The following is a 26,050-nucleotide window of genomic DNA, read 5'->3' as shown; positions in this document are numbered from 1 at the left end:
AATGGTGATGGTGATTAAATTCTAGCGCTGATCCCGTCTGGAAATACAAACCGGAATGGGACAGAAAGAGGCGAGAAGAACGTGAAGGAGAGGAACGGGCCGCAGCAATGAGGAAGAAGAGGAGACTTCAGAGTTTCCCGAGTGACAGTGGTGATCATGCTGACCACAGCACTGAGGAAAAGGAGTCTCCGGGGGGTGCACGGTTAAGTGCTAGACTGTTAATTGAGTTAGAATCAACCCCATGGCATCTGCTTCTTTTTGTTGTTGTTATGTGCTGTTGAGTAGACCCGGCTCATAGCGACCCCTCCTTGGGTTTCTGAGGCAGTATCACTATGGAAGTAGATTGCTCAACCTTCCTTCCAAGGAGTGGCTGGTGGGTTTGAACAGCCAGCCTTCTGGTTAGCAGTCAAGTGCCTTAGGCACTACGCCACCAGAGCGCCTATGGCATCTGCTTAGCATCTATTAAATGCTGACTAGGTTCCAGTGTTCTAAGCACTTCACACACAATCCTGTGAGGTAGGTCCTACTGTCATGATTTCCATTTACAAAGTGGCTTAATGTGTGACAAGGAGCTCTGGTGACATAGTGGACAATGCATTTGGCTGCTAAGCAAAGGGTCATCAGCTCAAGGCCAACAGCTGCCCCATGGAAGGAGGATGGGGCAGGCTACTTCCACAAAGATTTAGAGGCTCGGAAACCCAACAGGTTACTACTATGAGCGGGTATTGACAATGGCAGTGAGTTTGGCTTTTGGAGTCGTGTCACAGGCAGTGAGGACTCCAGCTCAGGCAGCCTGACTCTGAAGCTAAACCAGCACTACCCTTCCTGAGGGATGGTTTGATGCCTGCTGTAATTGTCTTGCGTACAAAGACCTCCAGGAGCCAGAGCTGGCAGCCAATGGGACCAAGGAAGGAGATGATGGTATCTGAACCCGGTCGTCTGAGTTGCATTTGCCAGGAGGAAAAGCATCCCAGGCAAGGACAGCATTTGCAAAGGGCCAAAGCCCTGCAAGTGCATCCGGGTCTGTATCAGGAATGGTCAATATCCCAGTGTGGGTGGAGTCCCTGCGAAGCGGGTATCGGGAGGGAGAAATTTGCATTTTGATACTAGCAGCAGGGGGGAGACTTGAAGGACTTTCAACAGGGAAGTGGCCGGATCACACAGCCAGATCGTGTTGGTGGCCCTCGGTTAGCACCTTGGAAGGGGTATAAAGCAGGAAGACCGGCAGAGGCAGGGATTCAGGGTTGAGATGACAAGTCAGCACGTCCTTCGTAATTGCGTGCCTCGCCCCTGCCATCTACGGTATCTCGCACCTGTAAGCGCGCCAAAGAATACACAGGCAGAGACCATGCTGCCTGGGATGACTGATGGCATTGTGAGTAAGGCATTTGGCTGCTAACCCGAGGGACAGCGGTTCAAATCCACTAGCTGCTCCGCCGGAGGAAGATCAGGCAATCTGCTTCCATAAAGATTCACAGCCTTGGAAACCAATGAGGGTCGCTGTGAGTGGAATCCACTCGATGGCAGTGGGTTTGGCGGGCACCGGTGGGCATACCCTCCCAGCTCCCCACATCCGTGGCCTGCGTAAGGCGTGGCGAATACGGCACCCAATACCCAAAGGCCCCACAAGGAAAAGCAGGCGGGAAGGTGAGGGGACCGCAGGGGCTTGCTTCCGGATCCCAGCCTCCTGCCTCGTCCTCACCCTACACCACCCGCCCGCGTATCGTCCGCGGGCTCACTCTGCCCCGGCTCCAAGCCCTGCAGCTTCCCTGCTCCGGCGCGTGGCGCAGCCGCGGCCCAGCCGCGGAGCCGCTCAGAACCAGCGCCAGCTGCGGGTAGCTTAGCGCGAACCCACCGAGCGCAGCGAGCGCGGCCGGGGGCTCAGCAGCGGCTGCCTCGGATCTCGGCCCCCGGGGCGCTCGGGGTGCTTGACAGTGGCCGAGCAAGGCGACTCTGAGACCCGCTGCCCCGGCCCTCGGTTCCCTCAGGCCACGCGCTTTGCAAGGTTTCCTTTTATTCCTTCCAGACCCAGACCCAGACCCAGAAGGACTCGCGCCTCCCTTCTGGGCGGAGGATGGGAGCGGGTGGAGCCGCCCAGGCGCAGGGGACGCGCGTCTTGGCGCAGGCGAGGGCCGACTCTTTACTGCACGCCCTCCATCATCTTCAGGAACTCTGCGGGGAAGAAGACGAGACAGGTCAGAGCCCATTGCGGGCGTCGGCTGGGTCCACGCTCAGAGGCACCAAGTCATCAATGGCTAAACAGCACCAAGGCGCCCCAGGCCAATACCAGCTCGGGGGGGACGGGAGGGACCTCTCAGGCTACGCCCAGCCCTGCCCACAAGGCCAAGGGCACACCGCAGCCCTGAGCGCCCGGGCGCCCCCGCGGCCCTCACCATCAAAGTCGATGCGGCCGTCGTTGTTCTTGTCTCCGTCTTTCATCAGAGACTCGAGCTCCTCGTCGGTCACGTGCTCCCCGGAAGCTCGGAAAATCTCAGCCAGCTCCTCCGCGTCGATGTAGCCGTCCGCGTTCCTGGGGGCAGCGGGCCAGGACCACACTCAGGGCCGGGGTAAGCTGCCTGGCCACGCGGGAGCGCCCTGCCACACCCTCCTCCTGGGAATGGCGGCGCCCTGCCTGCGCACCAGGCCCCCACGTCCCTAGCGCACCTGTCGAAAATGCGGAAACACTCGGCCAGCTCCTCCTCGCTCTTCCCCTTCGCATCCTCTTTCATCTGGCGCACCATCATGACCAAGAACTCTTCGAAGTCGATGGTGCCGCTGCCTGAGTAGGGGAGAGGGTGCGCGGGTGGGCCTGAGCCCTGGATGCCCGCCTCTCCCCGCCATCACCAAGCCCGGCCGCCAGAGGGTCGCCCGCTCACCATCCTCATCCACCTCCTCTATGATGGCGTCCAGCTCTTCTTTGGTGGGTGTCTGGCCCAGCATCCTCATCACGGTGCCCAGCTCTTTGACGCTGATGTCCCCGCCGCCATCAGCATCGAACATGTCAAAGGCGGCCTTGAACTCTGCCGGGGGTGGGGGGTGGGGAGGAATGAGGGCGCAGAGCTAAAGGGAACCTGGGTTCTCTGCTACCTCCAGAGCCCCCATTGTAGATACACCTACCCTCCCACCCTGGCCCTACCCCAAACATCACACACACACACAGCCCCAAACAGCCCATCCTCCACCCTCACTCACCAGCGATCATCTCCTCGCTGAGGTAGGACCGAGCCTCAGCCTGCTGGTCAGTCTGCAAAAGACACACACAGTCAGAGACCAAAAAGGGCAGATTCTTGCCGTAGCTCAATTCTTCCCAACCCCATTTATGTAAGTGCCCCCCACTTCCTCCAGCAGACCAGGTCCCAACTTGCCACACCTCCCTGGTGGCCCCACAGCACCCAAACCTGTTTAGAAGCACTAAGGAGACAGATTATACTCAAGGCCACCTCACAGGTCAGTCTGAAGTCAAGTCAGGAATACCCCCACCCTCGTGACCTTGTGCAAATCACTCAGGATAGAGACGAAATCACGGACATTAAAGCAACTTCCCAGGATGATCTTCCAGTTTTTCCTGGCTCCTAATGGTGCCTCGGAAGGAAGATGGGGCAATCTACTTCCATAGTGATACTGCCTCAGAAACCCAAGGAGGGGTCGCTATGAGTCGGGGCCAACTCAATGGCACATAACAACAACAATGGTGCCTATTGTTTTAGTTCCCAAAAACCAAAACCAAAACCACTGCCGTTGAGTTGATTTCAACTCATAGCAATGCCCACTGGTTTCCAAGGCAGTCAATCTTTATGGAAGAAGATTGTCCCATCCTCCTTCCACAGAGCAGCTGGTGGGTTGAATGCCAACCTGGTTAGCAGTCAAATGCTTTAGGCACTGTGTCACCAGAGCTCCTTAGTGCATTAGTATGTGCTCAATAAATGTCTGTTCTCAAATAAACAATAAAGCAACACAAAGTTACTGAGAACCTACTACATGTCAGGCCACAACCAGGTACTGGAACCACCAAGAAGAGTGGGACACACTATTCCCTCCCTTCCAAAATGGAAGATGTGGGTGGCTACACATTTTAAGATTCCTTCTTAGGATTCAGTCATTAGAGCAAAGAGTCTCATGCTGGAGAGAATGGGCTGGAGGCCTTGGCGGGGTGAAGGTAAGACTGCTGTAGGGGTTTCCAGTCCCAACCAAGCCAGGCCATCTGGGTCAGCTTCCTGGAGGAGGGGCCATTGGACTGAAGCTGGCAGTGAGAAAGGGCTGAAGTGTCCAAGGAGTTCTTCGGCCTCTGGCCTCGCTCCTTGCCCTTCCCCCCCTTTCCCTATGCCAGGAGGGCAGGCTATTTTTAGTCAGGTGTGGGCAACAGCAGCTGGGCTCTGGGGTCTGGTTACTCCTTGAAGTGGGGAGGGGAGTCTCAGAAGAATGAGAGCCCCAAATCAGAACCCCTCTCTGAGAGGCTGGGGTCTGTCTAACTCTGGTCTGTCATCCTCTGTCCTGGCTCCAGGTGTTGCAAGCATCCTGTCTTCTGTCACTAACAGTAGGAAGATTTGGTCATGCTTTTAGCCCATTTCTGCCACTCACTGGCTTGCTGGGTGACCTTGGTCAACTCCCTCTGGCTCTCAGGGTCCCCATCTGTACCATGAGGGAGCCAAGTGAAGACCCCTCACAATTCTATGACTGACATTGCTCCAAGTGTCAGGTCTGGAAGAATCACTAGCCTTGAGACTCAATGACTCAGTCCCTGGAACATTCCAGCCCTTCCCTCCCAAGAGAAGCTGAAGGCCTTCTTCTCAGGCTTTCTCTGAGAAACCTGGGTTCTAAGGAACCTTCACGCTCCATCTTCAAACATCCAAGTTACTGCCCCCAGAGCACCCAGACCTGTCCTCAGAGAGGCCCAGAGGTGCTCCAGGGAGTGAGGGAACGAAGTTCCTCCTTATCCTTACCATGGTTGCAGGTCACTGGGACTCCTCTGCCACAGGTCACCTCCTCTGCACTCCACCACCCAAAAATGTCCTGGCCCACTCCAGCTCCCAGGATTTGTAGGGGCACCCTTGCCTCCCACCTCCCTGCTCCCCAGGACTGGATACTCCAGCCAATCAGATCCTGGGGTCAGTAAGCCCCACCCTTCCCAGAGCCCTTAGCCCATTACCTAATTTAGCCAAGGGCCCTTGCAGAGAAATTTAAACCTCCAAGCAGGTGGCAGGCCTTGACGTCCTAGATTCTTGGGAGGAGGACCCGCCCTGCTCTGCTGCCTCAGAGAGCAGCCCCCTCAGGAAGCACACTTGCTTCAAGATGGGAAAAGACCATCAGAACAGGAAAGTGGGTAGAGCTGGAAGAGCACAGCCTTGTGGTTCGAAAATCCAAGATCCGAGTACTGCCTCTACGAGCTGTGTGACCTTGGGAAGGTGGCTATGCTTCTCTGAACCTCCGTTTTCTCAGCTGTAAAATGGGGATAGTCAGAACCTCCCTCACAGAGAGACTGGTAAATGGGAGCCCAGGTATGAGTCACCTAACTTGTGCCAGATACATGAGGTTGGAACTTAGAAAGTAGAATGTCTTGACCTTGAACCATAGTAAGGGTAGGGGATAGGAGGAGGTAAAAATGATGGGCACGGCCACCATTTATTGAACCTCCATGGTATGCCACACACTGTGCTAGGCATGTTCATCACATGACCTCATCAAGTATTCATCCTATGAGGTAGCAACTATTATTATCCCCATTTTACTGAAGTGATTTGTAAATCCTAAAGCTCTATACTTATGTGAGTGATTCTTATTCTTAATCCTGCCTGGGGAGGAGTTGAGACAGTCCTAGGAGGGCAGCAGGTGTTCAGAAGAAGTGTGTGGAGGGGTCAGGGAGAGAGTGCAGATTTAGAGGAGAAATAAGATAAACACTGAAGAAAAGATTCTTCTCTGAAGCTTAGCTTCTCTAGGAAAAGGGTGTTTGGGATTCACTTTTTTGGGGCGACAGGGGATGTAGCCAGGGGAGTTTCTCCAAGTGGGTGAAGGGACAGATGGCCCCTTCCTGGAGGGCCGTGAAGAAGTCTAGAGGTGCTCACCTGGCCTTCTGGAGGGTGAAGACATGGACAAGTTGTCTGAAGGGAGCCCACCCCGTGAATCCCCAGGGTTTAGGCTGGGTGTTGGGGATTAGGCAAGGCTCATGGACAAGCAGACCAATCAACAGAAAGAACATTGAGGCAACCCAGGTCCTGGAGCCAGAGAAGGGGCTGGACAGCAGAGGAGGCAGATAGACAGTGGCAACTGGGCTGCCCCCTTCCCCTATATATAGACATTCCAAGGAAAGCTCTGGAAGCCAGGTCAGGCTAAATCAGGCCTCCCCCAGGCTGGCAGAGGGCAGAGGTGACATCCAGGAAATGTCAGTTTGGACACAAAGGTTGGAACCAGCAGTACCTTTGGAAAAGAGGCCGTGGACCCCTCAGAGGTCATGTTGTTCATCCATTTGCTTTTTCCTTTATTAAGAGAAATAGATAAGGTCTCACCCACCCGTCCAATCTCACTCCCCTGGCTCTCCCCACCTTGCAGTTCCTCTGCTGTGGTCAGATTTAAATACATCATTCATCCTCCACCCTGCATGGCCTCCAGGCCTCTGCACAAGCTGCTGTGTGTCTGTTTGTTTCATTTAGTTTTTCTGCCAAGATCCCTCCTCCTCCACTCCCAGGCCAAGGGAGTCCAGGGTGGTCTCTAGTAGTTTCCTCAGTCACAGCACTGAGCCTATTCTGAGTGCCACAGACCAGACGGTTTCCTGCTTCCCATCTCATCCCCCAGGGCCCAGCACTTGGCACTTAACTGTGTCATCCAGTCGATTCTGACTCCCAGCAACCCTATAGGATAGAGTAGAATTGCCTCATAGGGTTCAAAGGCTGTAATCTTTACAGAAGCAGACTGCCACATCTTTGTCTTGAGGAGTGGCTGGTGGTTTTGAACCACTGTCTTTTCAATTAACAGCCAGGCGCTTAACTGCTACACCCCCAGGGCTCTTACTTAGCTCTTAAAGTGTTCAGTAAATATTGTGTTCTATGTAAGAATAACTGAACTGACTGCATCTAGTTTAATATAAAGAGGAATGTCCTAACAGTTACGGATGAACAATAATGAGAACACACAGCTTGGTGAGGTCATGAACTCCACACACACACCCCAATCATTGGATGTAAGCAGGAGCTAGATCGTCTCTCAAGGACACTGCAGGGGGATATCCAAACAGGAAAACACAAGACAGGGCATCAGGAATCCTTCTACTTCTGGCTCTGTTCGTATGAACCAGGGTCCTAAGAACCCCTTCCCCTCACTGAGACTCAGATTTCCCGCCTGTAAAATGGCAGCAGCAGACCAGATTTCTGAGGGACTGCCCTGCTCTGACAGCCATGGTATTACATTGTATCCAAGTCCCTGGGTGATGCAAATGGTTTGTGTTCAACTACTAGGGTGGTTCAAACCTACCCAGTGGTCCCTCAGAAGAAAGGCCTGGTGATCTCCTTCTGGAAGATTACGGCCAAGTAAACCCGTGAAGCACAGTTCTACTGAAGCACAAGCTCACGGGGCGGCCGTCAGTAGGAACTGACTAGATGGCAACAGGTTTGGTTTTTATTTTTCCTTTGTACCCAGACTTATGAGGCATATACCGAAGTTCAACTTAATACTCAGCCAGTGTTTGGTGAATAAGTGAGTGTTGAATGAATGATTGAGATGTGTCTTTCACGCCTCAACACCGTGCCTCCAAGCAGAATGAAGAGGGGTTATGACTTTGATATGACACGGACTTGAGCTTCAATCCCAGCTCCCCTGTTTATTATTAGTAATAAACCTCCTTCCCAGGAGGCTGTAAGGCTCAGTGTGACCTGTCAAATGCCTAGAACAGTAGAAGCTCCAGAAATGAGAACTCACCCCTCTGTTCATCTGTTCATCTTACCATCCCTCTCTCCTGGCCACCCAAAAAGGGTAGGCGCAAAATAGTGGAGTAGTGGTTAAGGCATTTGGCTATTAACCGAAAGGTCAGTGGTTCTAACCCACTGCAGACCAGCCCCTCCGCGGAAGAAAGATGGGGCAGCCTACTTCGGTAAAGATTCACAGACTTGGAAAACCAATGATTTTATTTGTTTGATTGTGTAACTATCAGTATCTGCCTGCCAGGAACTGATATCTAGGTCTGGTGACAGGAAGCGTCCTTAGTCTTCTTGACTTGCTGCTGCCCTCTGGATAAAAGAGATAAACCCGGACCCAGCGGAAGTGCTGAGATTAACCCCCTGCAGCATGGGAAAACGGTGGCTGCGAAGACCAGCCAGGAGACCTGAGCTCCAAGCCTCCATCCCCAGAAACCTCTGATAAGTTGTGTGACTTTGAGCCAGTAATTCTGCCAGCTGGGTCTCAGTTTCCCCGTTTACTTACTTCCTAAGTGTGGGGCTCAAATGGCATTGTGAAAGCCTGTGAACCTTGTGGAAGACCCGGTCATTACATAACTGATCGTTTCGTCAGCCCTTCTGTAGCAGGCACTCACTGAACTAGGCTCCTTCCACGGGCTGCAGCTAATCGCCGCAAAACTGATGATTGGTTCCACGTTTGCATACCAGAAAAGCCTAGGAAATCAAGATCAGATTCCAAACCAGGTCACGAGTCTTCTCTTGGCCTCAGTTTCCTAACTGGAGAAAGGGGCTTTCTACTATCGCATAATGACTTGGGAAAGTTCAAGAGCATCAGGTGGAAACTGGGGAGTAGGAGTGAGGGCGCTTTAATATTGGAGTCAGCCTGGCTCTGCCGGAGCGGTGGGAGGACTCAAGGAGGATGCGCGCCCCTACAGATTGGGGACTATCTGCGGGAGGCTTGGAGCTCGCCCTGGGATGACCCAGAATTCCCAGATTCCTCCTGGAGCTCAGGGCCCAGGGTTCCCGGGCGGCTCCAGGGAGCGGGCGGGGCCAGAGGCGGGGCGGCGGCAGGAAGAGGCCGTAGCGGCGCTCGGAGAGGCCCGGAGGCTTCGGCGAGCAGCTGGGCGCTGCACCGGGACCCCGAGGGAGGCGCGCTCCGGGGTGCACCGCGGGCCGCACGAGGTAGAGGCTCGCGAGGGAGCGGAGAGACGTGGGAGCGGCCAGTGCTCTTTGGAAGAGCGCGGCCCAAAGCGCTTAGGTCCGGGAGGCTGTGCGGCGGGAGCCGGGCTACCCGCCGGACCCCCGGAGCGGGGCGGGGCCTGCGAGGCTCCTCCCCCTCCGCCCGGGCCCGTCCCCTCCTCCCTGCGGGCGGGGCTGTTCCCTGGCGAGGACTCAGCGCCGCGCGCTCCCCCCAGGGTGCCATGGCCTCCCGGCTCCTCCACCGGCTGCGGCACGTCCTGGCTGGCGACAGCCCTGGAGAGGCGGCGGTTGGGCCTGAGGCCGAGCAGTTCCCCGAGAGCTCGGAGCTGGAGGACGACGACGCCGAGGGCCTGTCCTCCCGCCTCAGCGGCACCCTCAGCTTCACCAGCGCCGAGGACGAGGACGACGGGGACGACGAGGAGGCTGGCCCCGACCCGCTGCTCCCCGGGGACGGGGCGTCCGGAGAAGACGCAGGCGAGTGCAGGGAAACGGGCCGGGACCCTGGAGCTCGGTTAGGCCTCCGTCCCAGCCGCGCTCCGAGAGCATCTGGGGGCGCTCGGAGTTGATCCAGCCGAAACTCTGACACTTCCTCAAGTGCCCAGCCACCTCTTGGCTGTGTGACCTTGAGAGAGTCACAACACCTCTCTGAGCCAAGGTTTCCCTTGCGTCAAATAGGGAAAGTTACCCCCACCTCAGGGCTGGTGCGGGCATTAAACGTATAGGGCCTGGTATGCAAACGGTAATAATGTGCTAGCGATGCTTTGGGATGGGAACATTTATTTAGCTCCTACTGTATTCCAGGAAAGGGGCTCTGGTGACTCAGTGGTTAAAGCATTCGGCTGCTAATCAAATCGGCAATTCGAACCCACCAATCGCTCTGCGGGAGAAAGGTGAAGCAGTCCTCTTCCCTAAAGATTCACAGCCTTGGAAACCCTATGGGGTAGTTCTACTCTGTCCTATAGGGTCTCTGAGTTCGAATCGACTTGATGGAAATAGTTTGTTTTGTTTGTTTATCTTCCAGACACAGTTTGGCATCCGGCCCCTCGCTGGTCCTCAGTTTCCATTTCTGTAAAATGGGGATAAAGCTTGCCTCGTAGGTTGGGGGAAGTGAGTTCATGGCATGTGGTCAAATCGGTCCTGGCCCTCGGCACTGGGATGTGACCAGCAATTTGTGCTTCCACAGAACCGATGCCCCCGCCTGATGGGCCGCGGGGCAGTCAGGTCCTGGCCCGGCAGCTGCAGGATTTCTGGAAGAAGTCCCGGAACACCCTGGTACCCCAGCGGCTGCTTTTCGAGGTGACCAGCGCCAATGTCGTCAAGGACCCACCCTCCAAGTACGTGGTGAGTGAGGATCCTGGTCCTGGGCTGTGAGTCCAGAAGCCTGGTGTGGCTAAGAGGCATTAGGGAAGGCTCTAACTTCCCGGAAGGGGCGTCGCCTGGGGTAGGGGGCTGGCTAGGCAGTTAGAATCGGCTGTCCCGTTTTACAGGCAGGGAAACTGAGACCAGAAAGGGGTTGTAACTTGCAGGTCCTCAAATGACTTAGCTTTTCCAAGCCTGACTAATGTGGGATAACGAACTTGCCTCCCACTCTGGTTCTGGGACTAAGAGAATGGATCTGTGTGCAAGGGTTTTATAAATTGTAGCAAGATATGGGGGGAAGGGCATTATCTGGGTTAGACTTGCAACCAGAGTTTCATGGGTTAGTGGTTAAGGAAATGGGTCGTGGAGCCAGAATAGGGTTGAGTCAAGTCTCATTTACCTGATCCCTGCAATCCCAGGTGTTTGAGCTTGGAAGAGTCATGTGCCCCTGTGACCATCTAGGTTCTCACCTAGGCAATGGGGGTAATGACAGTGGTATCCCCCTCAGAGGACTGTAGCAGGAATTAAAGGGCACAGAAAGCCCTTAGCATTGTGCTTGCCTGGCATTATGAGATGCTCAATAAAATGGTCGCTAGAAGGAGCCCTGGTGGCTACTAACCAAAAGGTGGTAATCTGGTCTGTAAAGATTACAGCCTTAGAAACCCTGTGGTGCAGTTCTTCCTTTTCCTACAAGGTCACCATGAGTAGGAACCAGTGAGTTTGGGTTTTTAAATATTATTTTACTTCGAGTTGAAAAATAAGTGGCACCTGTGGTCTGCTGTAGGAGCTCTGGTGGCATAGTGCCTAAGACATTTGACTGCCAACCAGAAGGCTGGCAGTTCGAACCCACCAGCCACTCCTCGGAAGGAAGACTGGGCAATCTACTTCCGTAGTACTACCGCCTTAGAAACCCAAGGAGGGGTCGTTATGAGTCGGATCCAACTGAATGGCAGTAAGTCTGGTTTTTTGGTATGGCCTGCTGTGTCCTCCTTCTAACCCAGGTGATGCAATTCTCCCCCACCCTGAACAGGAGAATCCTGTCCTAAGGGCCAGACTTAGGGGACCAGTCTGGGGTTGCGGTGGCGTAACATGGAGGAGATGCCTTAGAGTCCCTGCCCTCGCTGTGGAGCGGAACTGGCATGAGGAATGAGGCCTGCCAGGGTATGCTCCTTGCCAGGTCTGAAACCCAGCCTGGCCTGGCCAGCCCTGGCAGTGGTAGTGGTGGTGCTCTGCCCCTCCTGTCCCTCCTCTGCCTCTGACTCAGCAGGAAGGGGGCCCAGAGCCTGTCCCACATCTGGGCCTCTCTACACCTCCCTGCTGCTGTTAGTAAACAGGACCACGCCCTTGGGGACACTCCTCCAATTTGAGCAGGGGTTGACTCTGTGATGCCCAGGTCTGAAGGGGCGAAGATCTCAGAGCTCTGAGGTGGCTGAGGGGTCGTCCACAGGAAGGGACCACCAGGGATCAGCCTCCTGGGAACAGCCCAGGGCAGAGAGGAATGAGGGTGCCTTCGAATGGGAAGAGAATAACAGGATATAGCAGATGGTCAAGTATTTCTTGGCGCATGTCTGGAGAAGCAAGTCACCTTCTCTGTCCAGTGGACACCCCTGATCCCCATCTAACTTCTGGGGGCTCAGAGCACAGGTTTGGGAATCAGACCTACGTGGGTTTGAATCCCTGCGGGGCCACTTATCAGCTGTGTGCCTCAGAGTGGGTCTTTGAGCTCTTTGCCCCCTCTGAGCCTGCTTCCTTAGCTGTGCCAGATAAGGACACATTCTTTGCATGCTGTTGTGACAATTAAATGAAGTAATTCTGTAAAGTACTCAGCACAGGGCACAGGTAGGTGCTCAGTTTCGGTGGGAGGTGACAAAGATCAGATGAGACAATGGATGTAAAAATTTTTTTGTAAAAATAAAGTCTACAAGAACATAATGGGTTATTATAGACCAGTGCTTCCTGAAGTGTGTTTTGAAAAATAATGGTTCCCTGGAATATTAAGGGAATTCAAAAAAGGGTTTTGTAGCCAATATGTTCCAGGAATGTAGATTTGAATGAGAGTAAAATAGGTTTGGTTGTTGTGAGACTTTCAAACTCTTTATATTAATATAGTTGGTAAAGTAGAGGGTCAGCGGGAAAGAGGAACACCCACAATAAGGTGGATTGACACAGTGGTTGCAAGAATGGGCTCAAACACCACATGATCCTCAGCCTATATGACTATGAGACCAAATGAACTAGATGGTGCCCGGCTACCACTGTCAACCACTCGGAGAGGGATCTGTGTAGGAGATCCTGGATAGAGTGTGAGAACAATGTGGAACAAAACTCAAAATTATGAAGAAAAAAAAAAAAGGGACCATGTTTGCCAGTCTGACACAGCCTGGTGGAACCCCTGAAGAGCCCCTAGCTGCCCTTCAGGTCTGGAACTGAACCCACTCCTGTGGCTTCCAGCTGAACATTTACATTAGGCAGATATACTCCTTGTATATCAATCATCGGAGAGTAGAAGGGCTGTGTATACACAGGGAGACAGCTCAGGGGGCAGGAGTGAATGGGAGAGAAGGACACAGGGAAGGGGTAACTATGGGGAGGAAGTGGGAAGAGAGCTGCTGCACTGTGGGACTGCAGTCCATGCCATGGGACAACGTGTATGTGAACTGCTATATGGAAAATGAATTTGCTCTGTAAACTTTCACCCAAATCATAATTAAAAAAAAAACCTGGGCTCAAACAGCAACAATTTAGAGAATAGTGCAGGACCAGGCAGTGTTTCGTTCCGTTGCACTGGGGGTCACTACAAGTCAGAACTGAATTGATGGCACCTAACAACACTTTCCAACTCATTGGGCTTCCAAGGCTGTAAGTAGATCGCCCCATCTTCCTTCTGTGGAGCAGTTGGTTGGTTTGAACCACCCACCCTCTGGTTAGCAGTCAAGTGCTTTACCCATTACACCACCAGAGCTCACTTTTTTTTTTTTTTTATTTAACAACACCACTACATTAATATACACTGAGAATCTTCAAGACAATAGAGTGGGCAAGCCTAAGTGATTGGGAGTGGCTATAACACTGACAGTCCTATAGAAAAAATTGGAGAGAAAAAGCTAAGTCTGGTGTTACTGTGGAGCCTATAGGTGATGCAATGGTTAAGGCATTTGCCTGCTAATCATAAGGTCAACAGTTTGAACCTACCAGCCACTTCACAGGAGAACAATGAAGCAGTTTACTTCTGTAGAGGTTTATGGCCTTGGAAACCCCATAGGGTTGCTGTGAGTCAGAATCAACTCTGTGGCAGTGGGTCTGGCATTACTTTGGAGTCCTTGGGTGGTACAAACTAAGCACTAGCTTACTAACCCGCAAGTTGATGGTTCGAATGCACCCAAAGGCACCTTGGAAGATAGGCCTGGCAATCTATTCCCAAGATTCCAGCCACAGAAAACCCTAGGGAGCACACACAGCGTCCCCATGAGTTGAAGCCAACTCCCTGGCAACCTTTGTGTTTGTTTGGTGTGAGTATGCCTTTAACACCTAATGCCTGCTGATCTCCTTTTAAACCTGTTGGTTTGGCATTACTATGAATTAACCCATACTCAGGTTCTTAGACCTGGCGGGGGGCGGGGGGGCGCTCAGTGGTCCTTGTGTCCCCTGTTTCCCAAGCCTCGGTCCTTCCACACCACCTTCCCAGTCCTTGTCCTGTCTGAGTACCACTTGTACGATTATTTGCTTACTATTTTCTTTAACTGAACCTGCTTTTTTTTTCTTAAATAAGTTTATTTTAAAAGACAACTTTACAGCAATACTGCGTGTGGAAATCCTCACTTGCCACATACAGAAGCTGTTAATGTCGGGTGCCATTGAGCTGATTCTGACCCATGATAAGCCGTGTGGAAGCAGAATTGCCTTATAGGGTTCTCTAGGCTGTGGTCTTTATGGCAGCAGATCACCAGATCTTTCTCCTCAGGAGCCACTGGTGGGTTCAAACCACTGACCTTTCTGTTAGCAGCCCAGTGTTTAACCATGGTGCCACCAGGGCTCCCTAAATAGAAACTAGCCATCAAAAATAAAGGCAGTTGACAATGAAGGGTGTCGTTAAATCCTGGTAGAGACTGCTGTTGCCTGACCTGAGATCAGCTTTCTGGCTCTTTTCTAAAATTAGAGGTGCGAAGTGTCGGAAGGGTGCTTAAAAGAATCATCATAAAGCCCTAAGCTGAGAGCTTCTCAATTTACAGTCAGAGATTAAGAGAGAATCGAAGGGGGAATCACCTCCTACCTGTGATTCACTGTTCATTACTCTGGTATGTAAAAAGTAGGTACTACACCCATAGGCATTAAGTCGACACTGACCCAGTCCAACGCTTCCAGATCCTAGAGGTCACACAGTGAGGCAGGCGCTGAGCTGGGGTTGGGAACTGGAGCCCTAGTCCAGCATCTTTGCAGGTATCAGTTGAGGCTGTCTGAATCTGGTTTGATTAACCTGGCCTGGATGGAGGCTGTGTCTGGAGTGGAACAAGGCTCCAAGCTGGTCCTAATGGTTGCCTCAGATCAGCCTGGCTCTCAGAGGAGGTGTCTGAAGAGCCAGCAGCCCTCTGGGGAAGGGGTGCTCCCAAGAAGGGGCAAAGAGGGGCAGTGGCCCCAGGCACTGAAGCTCATGTCTGTCTTTTCTCTCCGTGCTGCCATGGGCCTGGGTCATTTCAGACGAGCCTCAGGTAAGATGGGTGGGGTTCCCTAGGCCCTGCCCTGTGGGTCAAGGGGAGAGGTGGGGAGGTGGGAAGGAAAGGAGCCTGTGGACACCTCTCCCCTGCCTGACACTCCCCCCCCCCCCCCCCCGCAGCTCTACACCCTCGCCGTGATAGGCCCAGGGCCTCCAGACCGCCAGCCGGCCCAGATCTCCCGCCGCTACTCAGACTTTGAGCAGCTGCACCGGAGCCTGCAGCGCCAGTTCCGGGGCCCCATGGCTGCCATCTCCTTCCCTCGGAAGCGCCTGCGCCGGAACTTCACCGCAGAGACCATTGCCCGTCGCAGCCGGGCTTTCGAGCAATTTCTGGGCCACCTGCAGGCCGTGCCCGAGCTGCGCCATGCCCCGGACCTGCAGGACTTCTTCGTGCTGCCCGAGCTGCGGCGGGCACAGAGCCTCACTTGCACTGGCCTCTATCGTGAGGCCCTGGCATTGTGGGCCAATGCGTGGCAGCTACAGACCCAGCTGGGCACGCTCTCGGGCCCAGACCGCCCCCTGCTGACCCTGGCTGGGCTGGCTGTGTGTCACCAGGAGCTAGAGGACCCCGGGGAGGCCAGGGCCTGCTGCGAGAGGGCCTTACAGCTGCTGGGGGTCAAGAGCCCTCACCCTTTGCTGGCACCCTTCCTGGAGGCCCATGTCCGGCTCTCCTGGCGCCTGGGCTTGGACAAACGTCAGTCAGAGGCCCGGCTTCAGGCCCTACAGGAGGCAGGCCTTACCCCGACACCACCCCCTAGCCTCAAAGAGCTGCTCATCAAGGAGGTGCTGGACTGAACCTTGCCTAGGTCACTGTGGGGGCTGCTGCCCCAAGGTGGGGGCCTGATGAGGACATAAGCTATAGCTGGGAAGCTGCAGGGGGTGCTGGAAGCCCCTGAAAGGTCCACAAAGAGACTCTGCAGCAGAGCGAGGAACTTGGCCTCTTCTGTCCCGCTGGGCTCAGGACAAACTTTGGCTGGAGTGGCCCCGGAATGGTACAGGGAAGGCTGATGCAGCCTCGCCAGGTTATGAACAGCTGGGGGTTGTGCCTACGATGGGATCAATATTCCCTTTTCCAAGGACCTCCAAGCAAGTGAGGCCAGGGACTCGGACCTTGGACCCCTGGAGCTGAAGGTGGAGGGAGGGTTGCTTCCCAGCCCAGGGAGATTAAAGGCCAGCCACTCCAGTGGAACCAGTCTCTTTATTGGATGTGTGCATCGGAAGGCTCAACCTTCTACTGTAACTCTTGCTTCAGGAGTAAGAGTGGAAGCGAAGTCCTTGAGGCCCCAGGCCAAGCTGGTACCTCTGGCTAGAGCTTGCTCTTTGAGTCATGGGACTTCACTCGGATCACACCCTCCTGGGCACAGGACACAGCCAGGACTCCATCCCGCCGCCACAGCCGCCCGTGGACCAGTCCCCGGGAGCCACCTGTGGGAGAGGGGAAGGATGAGAATGGCCTTCTCTCAGCTAAGCACAGCCAAGCCCACTTCTGGGAAACAATTGAGCCCAGGGCAGGGGCCACCCCATGCCAACGCACCAATACTGTGCCAGTGGCTCCACGTCCCTCTCTGAGCCTATAAGGGGCAGTCACTGGGGGGTGACGCTCCCGTGGGACCCCTACCTGACAGTCTACAAGCACTCGCACTTAGCTTTTTCAGAAAGTCTGCAGAGGGAGGGGCCTGGAGAACAAACTCTCAGTGGCTTGGCCAAGCGGATCCACCTCTGATTACTTGTGTTAGGAAACCCATCAGTTGCCTCTGTAACATCAAACTAGGTCCTCCAGGCTAGTAATTTGTGAAAGCCCCACCACCAAGTGGAAGAAGAGGCCCAGTGCAGGGACCTGTCCCCTTTGCTGGCCTTGGGCCTGAGTTCAATGTTTATGAAGAGAACCACTGGGCCCCCTCACACATAGCTTAGGTCACTTAGTTCTCGCCATAGTTGCCCAGACTGACACCAAAGTCTCTGGGGCGTGGGAGGTGAGCCCTGAGGACGAGGGCCTGAACCCAAGTGTCCCGTCTCAGTTGTCAATCTGTATTTTGATACTTCTATACCTGAGAACAGCCCTTTCCTTCCTGAGTGTAAGGAGTGCCTTGAACTTTGTCCCTGTTTTACAAAAACAAGGCTTTTCCTCGTTTGAAGTGGACTTTCTTAGAAAGGAACCCACATTCTGAGACTAGACACCGATGGATGAATCTGGGTTTTCTCTCCCTCCCGTAAGAGGACTGTCCACGTAGTGGAGCCTGAGGAACCTGGGAGTCCCTGACCCCCAACCAGCTTAGTCAGCAGAATCAGGAAGATTAGAAGCAGATTTAGGGAGCTTTTTGAAAAATGCCATTTTCTGAGCCTTACCCAAGACCTACTAAGTCAGAGCCGAGGGGGTGGAATCTGAGGATGTTTTGAGAAAGCTGCCCTGAGTGACAGTCTGATGAGCCACCACCGCTCTAATACAACCCATATTTGCTCAGATGGGGAAACTGAGGCTCAGAGAGGTGACAGGAGTCGCCCCAGATCATACAGAGAACCTGGAGTGACTCTGGGACTAGACTGGGTCTCTATGAATCATATTCCTTTGACCTTCCCAGCATGTTAAAGCCAGTTAGAGCTGCACAGGTGTCCCATCCTCAAGCCTCACCCTGTCATTTGAAGGATGCCAAGGCTGGAACAGGGCAGGAGAGGTGGTGACCCATGCAGTGCCCCACAGGAAGGGGGGGCAGCATCACCTGAGAAACTCGGCTCCCTACCACCCCAGGATCAGTGCCCTTGCCCCCCGTGGTCCCACACTCACCAGCCCAGGGGCTCTCACACTCGTAGAGCATCCAGTGGTCTGCTCGGAAGGGAGAGTGGAACCACATGGAGTGGTCCAAGGAGACCATGAAGCGCACCCTATACTGCCACTCATGGGGCAGCAGAGCCGTGCCCAGGAAGGCGTAGTCCGAGATGTAGGCAGCCACACAGCAGTGCATCTTGATGTCGCCCTCCCCTGCAACATGTCCCACCCCCATCAGCCCTGGGGTCCTGGGCATGTCGGCTCAGGACCTACAGGGCACGGGGAGAAAGGGGCTGCCGTGCACAGACGTGTACACTTCACTGCACCAGGGCACCTGGCCCAAGGTGTGTGTGCGATGGGGTAAGAGGGGAGATGAGCAAGGACAGAAATGCAGCCTTCACTCACCGGTCTCCCACCTGGGCCCCAGAAGGGGGGCCTCTTTCTAGTTTGCACAGAGGTACCTTATGTTTAATAGCAGACCTGGAGAAGAATCTCAGCGAGGCGCCCAGCCTCCCCGAGAAATGGCCTCTGCTGGGCCTGTACTCACCTCCCAACTCCTGCCATGAGACAGCCCTGGTAAGAAACTGGGCCAGCCTCCCATCACACAGATCAGGAAATGGTCCCAGAGAGGGGAAGTGTTTCCCTCCAGTCCATGGGGGGCTCTTACCAATATAGCCTCTGGCTCGCACCCAGAACATCTGTTTGGGCTCCAGGCGCTGCAGTTGGTTCAGGGCGGGTGGGTTCACGACCTTGATCTCAATGGGCACGTCCTGGGCAGCAATTCGGTTCAGCCCCACTCGGTACTTCTTATGGAGGTTAGGGTCCCTGAAAGTGAAGGGGATGGGCTGGGGGAGACACAAGGAGAGGGGAGCCTCTCATCTGAGCTGCCTCTTCTGGCCCCTCCTTCTTCTATAGGACTCCTGACTTGTCCCCAGAGCTCCCCTACGCCTGTGGCAGACACAACAGTAGAGCTTTGGAAGCCCTTCTTTGCCCCCCATGAGCCACACGGCCTTGTGCAAGTTAGGGATCTCTTGAGTCTCTTTTCCCATCCGCACAATGTAGATCATCGTGGCAACCTATCGTGTAACCAGCATCATGGCACAGACAGTCATCATGGTAAGACACACCCTTGAGAGGCATTCTGAGCATTCCGCATTAACTCTTTCCTCCCAGCAGCCCTGTGAGATAGGCACTGGCCTCACTCCCATAACTGAATTAAGCACCGAGAAGCCACGCAGCTGCTCTGAAAGTGGCGAGGGCAGCACGTGGACCAGGCAGCCTGGTCCCACAGCTCCTACTCTTAACACTTCTACACATTCAGGAATCAGGCCGCCTAGCTTAGACCTAATGCTAAGCAGTTGGGAACACTGTCTCCCCCAAACAGAGGGGCCCATTTCCAAGGAAGCCCCTTCACCATAGTAACTACCACCCCTGCTGCTCCTGGGGGTGCAGCCATTTTCATCCCTATCCTCATGAGTGCTGTCCGGTAGAACCTTCTGTGGTGATGAAATGAGGGAATGTTCTATATCTGCACAGGCCACCATGGTAGCCATTAGCCCACGTGGCTCCTGAGCTCTCAGAATGTGGCTAGTACAACCGAGAAACTGATTTTTTTAATTGGTTTATTTTCAATTAATTTCGTATGGCCACATGTAGTTACCTTACTGGACAGCACAGCTCCAGAGTCAGGGCCCCTTAAGAACAATCATTTCATTTCCACAAACAATAAGCCCTTGTTTGTTCCTCTCTGTCAGTAGTGGTATAACTATAATTTACTGAGTACCTACTAAGTGCCTTATCTCTCTTACTTAATCTTCACAGCAGCTTTGTGAGACAAGAATTACTATTAGCACCATTTTACAACTGAGGACACAGGTTCAGAGAGGGCAAGCAAGTTGCCTAAACTCACACAGCAAGCAGGGAGAGTTGCAGATTTGAATGCAGGCCTTTTGGATTCCCGAACCCACATCCATCCCACCCACACTTCTGTCTCCCTAGAATCGACAGAGGAGCTGTCTTCATGAACAGCTCTGAAGCGGGCAGGGTAGAAGTGACCACTCCCACTTTTTAGAAGCAGAAACTAAGGCCAGGGAGGCGGGGGGAGCTGGGCAAATCCACAGCGGGTGAGCCAGATGTGTTCTGAGTCTGAACCCACAGCGCCTTCTCCCACATCTGCACTTTTCAGACTTTATTGGCCATGATCCAAGTAAGAAATACATTTACCAGGTGATGTCGGGATTATTTAACACCCAGTAAGGCAAAGGCAAAGGAGCTCTGGTGGCACAGTGCCCAAGGCACTTGACTGCTAACCAGAAGGTTGCTGGTTCAAACCCACCAGCCACCCCTTAGGAGAAAGACTGGGCAGTCTACTTCTATAAATAAAGATGTACTGCCTCAGAAACCCTCACTGCAAGTTGGAATTGACTTGATGGCAGTGACTTTTTTTTTTGGTTCAAAGCAAAGGCAAGGATCCCTGGTGATGCAGTGGTTAAAGTGCTCGACTGCGAACAAAAAGCCACCAGCCATTCTGTGGGAGAAAGATGTGGCAGTCTGCTTCCATAAAGATTACCACCTTGGAAACCCTGTGGGGTAGTTCTACTCTGACCTGCAGGGTGGCTATGAGTTGGAATCACTTGGAATGGATTTTGGTGTGGATGGCAAAGGCAGTGATCACTCAGAGCAAGTCTGGGCCACAGCTCTGCAGCAGGGTCCCAGGAGACCCCTACCGGTGCCAGGCGTTAACTCCTAAGCTGCTGCATCATGGATGACTGAGAAAGGAGAGAGGATTACTCAACGGCCTGGGGAGGGGACTATTTACCAAGCTGTCACAGAAATATTTCAAACATGTTAACAAGCATGAAGGCTGTAACAGTGCCTACACTGGCTGTATAGAAGCACCACATTTTACATCTCGACCTAATACACACACACCCGTGAAATAGACACAACTGAAATGAAAGTGTCACAAAGGATTCTTACTCCAATATCTTCTTTTCTATTTCTAACTTCTAAAAATGCTGGGCAAGACCCACAAAAGGATCTTGTGACTCGCTAACAGGTAAGAACCACCGCTGAAAAGCACTGCCTGGCGCCTCTGGGCCTCTCACCTTAAGTACTGTTCAATGAGGGCCTCGTAGTCAGGCAGCTCCTCCGGCGGGGGCACGGCAGGCATGGAGAACTGGTGCTGCAAGGGGCTGAGCTGAATCTGCTGGAAAGAGGCCTGGCAGATGAAGATGGGCTTGCCGTGTTGCACCGCCTTCACGGAGCGCACCGAGAAGCTCGCCCCTGTCCGCGTCCGCTCCACCTGGTACAGCACTGGCACCTTTGGGTCCCCTGCAGTGGACACAGTAAGCCCTACATCCACTGTCATCGGCACAAAGGTCAGATGGGCACCTCTGCCACTCATCCTCTGTTCTTTTCTCTGTTTGGTAGCAACTGACTAAGCCCAGGTACTGAGGATACAGAGAGCACACCAGGCCCTACCATCAATGCTCGTGGGGCAGGTGGAATACCTGGACGTGGCCAGATTTCCTGCATTCAAACCCTCACTCTGCCACTCACCAGCTGTGTGACCTTGGGAAAGTCACTTAACCTCTCTGAGTAGTTCATTCATACATAAAATGGGATCTTCATAGTGCTCAGATCTCAGGACTTTTATGAAAATTAAATGAGCTTCTTCTAGTTGTAAAGTGTTTAGAATAATATCTGGCACATAGTAAGTGCTCAATAAATGTTTGTTAAATAAAATAAATACTCTTCAGCTTTCATCTTGTTCTGTCTGTGACTGGGATCATGTCATGAGTCCAGAACCATTTCTTTAGGTCAGGGTCAGAAAATTATGGACCTGGCCTGTGGGCCAAATCCAGCCTGCTACTTGCTTTGGTAAAAGAAGTTTCTTTGGAATGTAGCTGCAATCATTCATTTGCATATTGTCTATAGTTGTTTTTGCGAGCTACACAGCAGAGTAGTCGCAAAAGAGACCCACAAAGCCTTAAATATTTACTGTCTGGTCCTTTATAGAGAAAAAAGGTCACGAACTCCAAACTGCTCTAAACCTGCAGCATACTACATGACTGGACTACATTCTGTTACCGCCCTGAAAAAATACTTTTAACAGTCGGCCCTGGGCTTTTACAATTGATCATGCAAATGACAAAAGACTACCCTCCCCAGTATTGTTTATGTAAAATATATATATATATATATATATATTTTTTTTTTTTTTTACATGAACAATACTGTATATATGTACATGGGTACATACACACACACACACACACACACAATTTGAAACATCCTCAGTGGCTGTATTTAAGGTATGTGGTAGCAGGTCACATCACAGACTGATGAGAGCCTGCCTCCCTTTTGCCTTCGCTGCCACAGAGCTAAGAATTAAATTTTGTGAGCAACTGCAACAATATGTCCAAGCCCAGTTTTCTGGTAAAATCATTCCCCCAAAACACCTCTCCCCTTACTACTCTCTGGCTGTCCTTTGGCCTTTCATTTGATAGTCCTTTGATAGCTGTCAATTACCTTAAGGTGTCTTGCAGCCTTTCCAAGAAGAAGTAGGGAACAAATTATTAGTGATTAATTATAAAATGACTGGTGATTAATTTTGGAATGGTAGCAAGGAGAAGGAGCCTTCTCCTGGAACCTGGGACGGGCACCCTGACAGCTGTCACCTGGTCTGGAATTAGCTGCACGAGTGAAAGAGAAAGGTGCAGATGCAGAAAACTGTAGAGGTGGAGGCACAGGAACCCAGGTTCAAGATCGCGGCTCTACCTCCCTGAAAAGCCGCGGGAGCTGGTTACAAACCTCTTCCGGTCCCCGTTTCCTTGTACACAGAGTGGTAGCAGGAATGGTCACCCTCATGTTTGCTTAGGAGGATGAAGCAAGATAATGTATCTGGCTGGCTTTGTGCTTTGCAAAAATTAATTTTAAGTTCATCATCATAAAAAAGAGACTGTCGTCATTTATGTAAAACATGCACCACGCCAGGCACTGCCCTAGAGGCTTTCACTGCAAAGACGTGTAATTCTTTCATCACAGGATTGAGAAACAGATTCAGAGGATCAAGTAAGGCCACACCTTGCTAAGACAAGACAAAACAGCCAATTCTCTCACTAAGCTAGGAGGACTGCAACATCCAAAGGCCAGCGTCTTTGAATTTTCTAGCCAGACTGAAGAAATACAGCACACATTGGCTCCCCACTAGCACAAAGGTAAGCACTGGGCTGCCAAGGACCCAAATACTCAGGGAGCACAGGCAATAAAAGGACAGGGAGTGGAGGGCGTGGTAATACAGTGTGAAAAAAATAGATTATTATATTTTTTTATTTGTAAAATGAAAGAAAAACCTCACTGTTGTTTACTAAATACAAATCACAAAATAGAAAGTCAGACAAAATCTTCCCAGCTGGTTTGACTCTGAACAAATGACTCTAAAATTGGGCGCAACAGGGAGGAGAGGAAAGTGAGTGAGATTTTTACGTTTCTCCCAAGAGAGCACAGGTTTCAGAAGATTGGCTTCTTGACCTGATCTCCAAGCTATAAACAACTATAGAGATCGCCCCACTATAAGCCTCCAGGTCCCCAGGCAGCTCCAGTCAGGCTGCCGTACCCCCAAACCTCTAGCAGAGGTTACAGCAGATCTCAGGACCTAGCACGGTGCTTGCACCAGCAGACGGCAACTAAGCAACAAGTGTTGTGTCATTAGGGGGCCAGAGAACAAGTTAACAGTGAGTGTTAACAAGTATGAAGGCCAAGGCTAACTGCTGGCCCCAGGTCTTGCTCCTCTCTTAGCTGCCCTGAGCCTGGAATTCTGTCTCCATTCTTCTCTCCCCAACCCCCTTCCATTTTCTCCTTGGCCAGCCACCCCCTTCTTCTCTCACCGTCTCCTCAGTCATCCCTCCAAGGCCAGGAGGAAATGGATACTGGGCCCCCAGGACTGGGTGGGAGAAAAGAGGGGTGGTTTACCTGCCCGGACAAAGTAACAGTGCAGGGAGTGCACGTGGACGTCTTCGCTCACAGACTTGGCTGCAGCCACCAGGGCCTGACCCACTATCTGACCCCCAAACAGCCGCTGGGTGGTGGGTACCCAGTAATGCCTTCCTCTGTGGGAAGAGAGAGAAAACTGGAGCGATATGGGTGCAGGGCTGAATCCTACAGCTCTCACAGAGCCTCAAGTGCAGGATCTGGGTTCTGAGATCCTTTTGAGAAGTTAGGGAAAAGCCATGGGCCTTTTCCAGGCAAATATCCTTACACATCACTCTGCAACTCTGTGGCCTTCACAGCCATGCAAAGCCCTTCTATGGATTCAGTTAAGGATAACGATCCAACTCGCTTACACTAAGAGAATGGGGACCAGAGAGGGTAAGTGACTTGAGAAAGATCACACAGCTTAAACAAATCCTGGACAGTACCAGGGTCTTTTAACTCCAAGTCCAGTGTTTCTTCCACTCCCCATACCAAGGTAAGACAGAAGCCTTTCAGGGCCTTGGGTGGACCAAGACAAACCCCAAGAGCTGAGCTGGGGTGGACTGCATTAAGGCTTGCCCCCTCATAGCCCTCCACCACAAAAGCCCAATTCTTCCTAGAACCAGATTCAGAGCTGGAAGTGTACAGATAAGGAAACTGGGACCCCAGAAGTGAAGAAACTTACCTGGCATGTGAGCCAAGTGGAGGCTGAAGTACCTAGGTCTCCAGCCTCCACTGCCCTGCCCCAGTTTAGCATTTTCCATAGCAATGTGTTGCAAATAACCCTCCAGTAGTTATTTGCCAGTCGTTAGGTACTGGGGAGGAACCCTGGAGGCCTCAGTGGTTAAAGTGCTGGCAAAAGATTGGTGGTGCAAGCTGCTAAAGGGGAGAAAAATGTGGCGGTTTGTGTCCCTTAAAGATTTACAGCTTTGGAAACCCTGTGGAGCAGTTATACTCTGTCCGGTAGGGTCCCTGAGTCAGAATCCACTCCTGGGCAGTGGGTTTGGGTATTTTGGTAAGTGCAGGAAAGGGAGATTAAAGCCAAAGGTCGCTTCCAACAAAGCCAGGAGGACATTTGGAAGCCAAAGCAATTATATTCCCAGCTGCAGTCAAGAGCTTAAGTGACGCTGGGAAGCAAAGAGGCAACGGCTCAGACCTCAGGATGAACAAGGCGCTACAAGGCGCTACCAGATCCCACCAAGTAGTGGGGAAGGGGCAGTAGGAGGGAAACAAAACAAAACAAACTCACTGCCATCGAATCGATTCCGACTCCTAGCGACCCCTAGGAGTTTCGGAGGCGGTAAATCTTTACGGAAGTAGATTGCCCCAGTCTTCCTTCCATGGAGCGGCTGGTGGGTCTGAACCACCAACCTTCTGGTTAGCAGTCAACTGCCTTTGGCACTGCGCCACCAGAGCTCCTTAATAAGAGGAAAAGAATAGTAAAAATGGAAGCAGCTGCGAATCTAGAGACAAGTTTTAAACCTGACCAGCTGTGTGCCCTTGGGCAAACCACCGTCCTCTCTGGGCTGGCTCTCTTAGCAACACGACCTCTAAGGGCAGACTGCCGTATTTCAGGTCAGCACTTTAATCTGCCCAGATCTCAAGGACCTCTTAGGGATGGCGCTGCGCAGTCCCGGATCGGAGTGGGAGGGAGGTTGCCGGGGCGGTGACGACAGCTCTGTGAGGGACAAGCCCTCTCTCGATCGCGGCAGAGCCTGCATCCCGCTCAAAGCCCATCCCTGTTCCGGAGCTGAGCCACTGGGTGGCGGCAGTCGAGATCAGGTGCCTCTGTCCCAATGGGGCGCGCGGCCGGCTACCTGAAGAGATCCTCGTCTAGTGGCTCAAGGTTGAGCACGCTGGTGACCAGGACGCTGCGGAGGTCCCCGGGGGAATCACCGCCGCCCTTCCTGTCCTCCTGGGCCCGCGGGGACGACATCCTGCCCACTGGCTGCCGGTACTAGACACCGCGCTAGGCCGGGCATGCGGAAATCTAGCCAGAACCCGCAGCTTCCGGCAAATTACCCTAGTAACCGGAAGTCCCTTGCGGAACCGTGAGAAGGCGGAGTTCCGCCTATAATTGGTTGGTGTTCCTGTCAGTCTTCTGGTGGGTGTGGCAAAATTTCTGTAACGATTGAAGGAAATCAGTGCCAGTCTGGTCGT

The 26,050-nt window shown here is 52.8% G+C and overlaps 3 protein-coding genes across 3 annotated transcripts; 1 reads left to right on the top strand and 2 right to left on the bottom strand.

Moving 5' to 3' along the window:
- Positions 1 to 2,140: 2,140 nt before the first annotated feature.
- On the bottom strand, positions 2,141 to 6,447 carry TNNC2 (troponin C2, fast skeletal type). Its single transcript, XM_042780628.1, has 6 exons — positions 6,412 to 6,447; positions 3,193 to 3,244; positions 2,877 to 3,020; positions 2,665 to 2,779; positions 2,394 to 2,530; positions 2,141 to 2,172 (listed from the first exon to the last, which is right to left on the bottom strand). The coding sequence occupies exons 1-6, from the start codon at positions 6,445 to 6,447 to the stop codon at positions 2,141 to 2,143; spliced, it is 516 nt and encodes a 171-aa protein (XP_042636562.1).
- Positions 6,448 to 9,301: 2,854 nt separating this feature from the next.
- SNX21 (sorting nexin family member 21) lies at positions 9,302 to 15,945 on the top strand. The gene is made up of 3 exons (XM_007938372.1): positions 9,302 to 9,554; positions 10,264 to 10,421; positions 15,271 to 15,945. Exons 1-3 carry the CDS (start codon positions 9,302 to 9,304, stop codon positions 15,943 to 15,945), a joined length of 1,086 nt encoding a protein of 361 aa, XP_007936563.1.
- A 511-nt stretch (positions 15,946 to 16,456) lies between these two features.
- On the bottom strand, positions 16,457 to 25,826 carry ACOT8 (acyl-CoA thioesterase 8). Its single transcript, XM_007938370.2, has 6 exons — positions 25,708 to 25,826; positions 23,891 to 24,027; positions 21,022 to 21,247; positions 18,582 to 18,739; positions 17,933 to 18,127; positions 16,457 to 16,575 (listed from the first exon to the last, which is right to left on the bottom strand). The coding sequence occupies exons 1-6, from the start codon at positions 25,824 to 25,826 to the stop codon at positions 16,457 to 16,459; spliced, it is 954 nt and encodes a 317-aa protein (XP_007936561.1).
- Between the last annotated feature and the right edge of the window lie 224 nt (positions 25,827 to 26,050).

Source organism: Orycteropus afer, unplaced genomic scaffold (assembly GCF_000298275.1).
Source record: "Orycteropus afer afer isolate SDZICR_OR568_19922 unplaced genomic scaffold, OryAfe1.0 scaffold00049, whole genome shotgun sequence".
Taxonomy (NCBI): domain Eukaryota; kingdom Metazoa; phylum Chordata; class Mammalia; order Tubulidentata; family Orycteropodidae; genus Orycteropus; species Orycteropus afer.
This window is presented reverse-complemented; position numbering and strand designations above follow the sequence as displayed.

What these genes read in the sequence shown, in the direction of transcription:
- TNNC2 (XM_042780628.1), bottom strand. Translation starts at nt 6,447, where the DNA reads ATGACCTCTGAGGGGTCCACGGCCTCTTTTCCAAAG. An exon ending in CCACGGCCTCTTTTCCAAAG is followed by an intron (nt 3,245 to 6,411) that starts GTACTGCTGGTT and finishes TGTCTTTTGCAG; the next exon opens with ACTGACCAGCAGGCTGAGGC. An exon ending in TGTTTCCGCATTTTCGACAG is followed by an intron (nt 2,531 to 2,664) that starts GTGCGCTAGGGA and finishes CGCTGCCCCCAG; the next exon opens with GAACGCGGACGGCTACATCG.
- SNX21 (XM_007938372.1), top strand. Translation starts at nt 9,302, where the DNA reads ATGGCCTCCCGGCTCCTCCACCGGCTGCGGCACGTCCTGGCTGGCGAC. An exon ending in GGCGTCCGGAGAAGACGCAG is followed by an intron (nt 9,555 to 10,263) that starts GCGAGTGCAGGG and finishes GTGCTTCCACAG; the next exon opens with AACCGATGCCCCCGCCTGAT. An exon ending in ACCCACCCTCCAAGTACGTG is followed by an intron (nt 10,422 to 15,270) that starts GTGAGTGAGGAT and finishes CCCCCCCCGCAG; the next exon opens with CTCTACACCCTCGCCGTGAT.
- ACOT8 (XM_007938370.2), bottom strand. Translation starts at nt 25,826, where the DNA reads ATGTCGTCCCCGCGGGCCCAGGAGGACAGGAAGGGCGGCGGTGATTCC. An exon ending in CTAGACGAGGATCTCTTCAG is followed by an intron (nt 24,028 to 25,707) that starts GTAGCCGGCCGC and finishes CTCTTCCCACAG; the next exon opens with AGGAAGGCATTACTGGGTAC. An exon ending in CTCATTGAACAGTACTTAAG is followed by an intron (nt 18,740 to 21,021) that starts GTGAGAGGCCCA and finishes CTTCACTTTCAG; the next exon opens with GGACCCTAACCTCCATAAGA.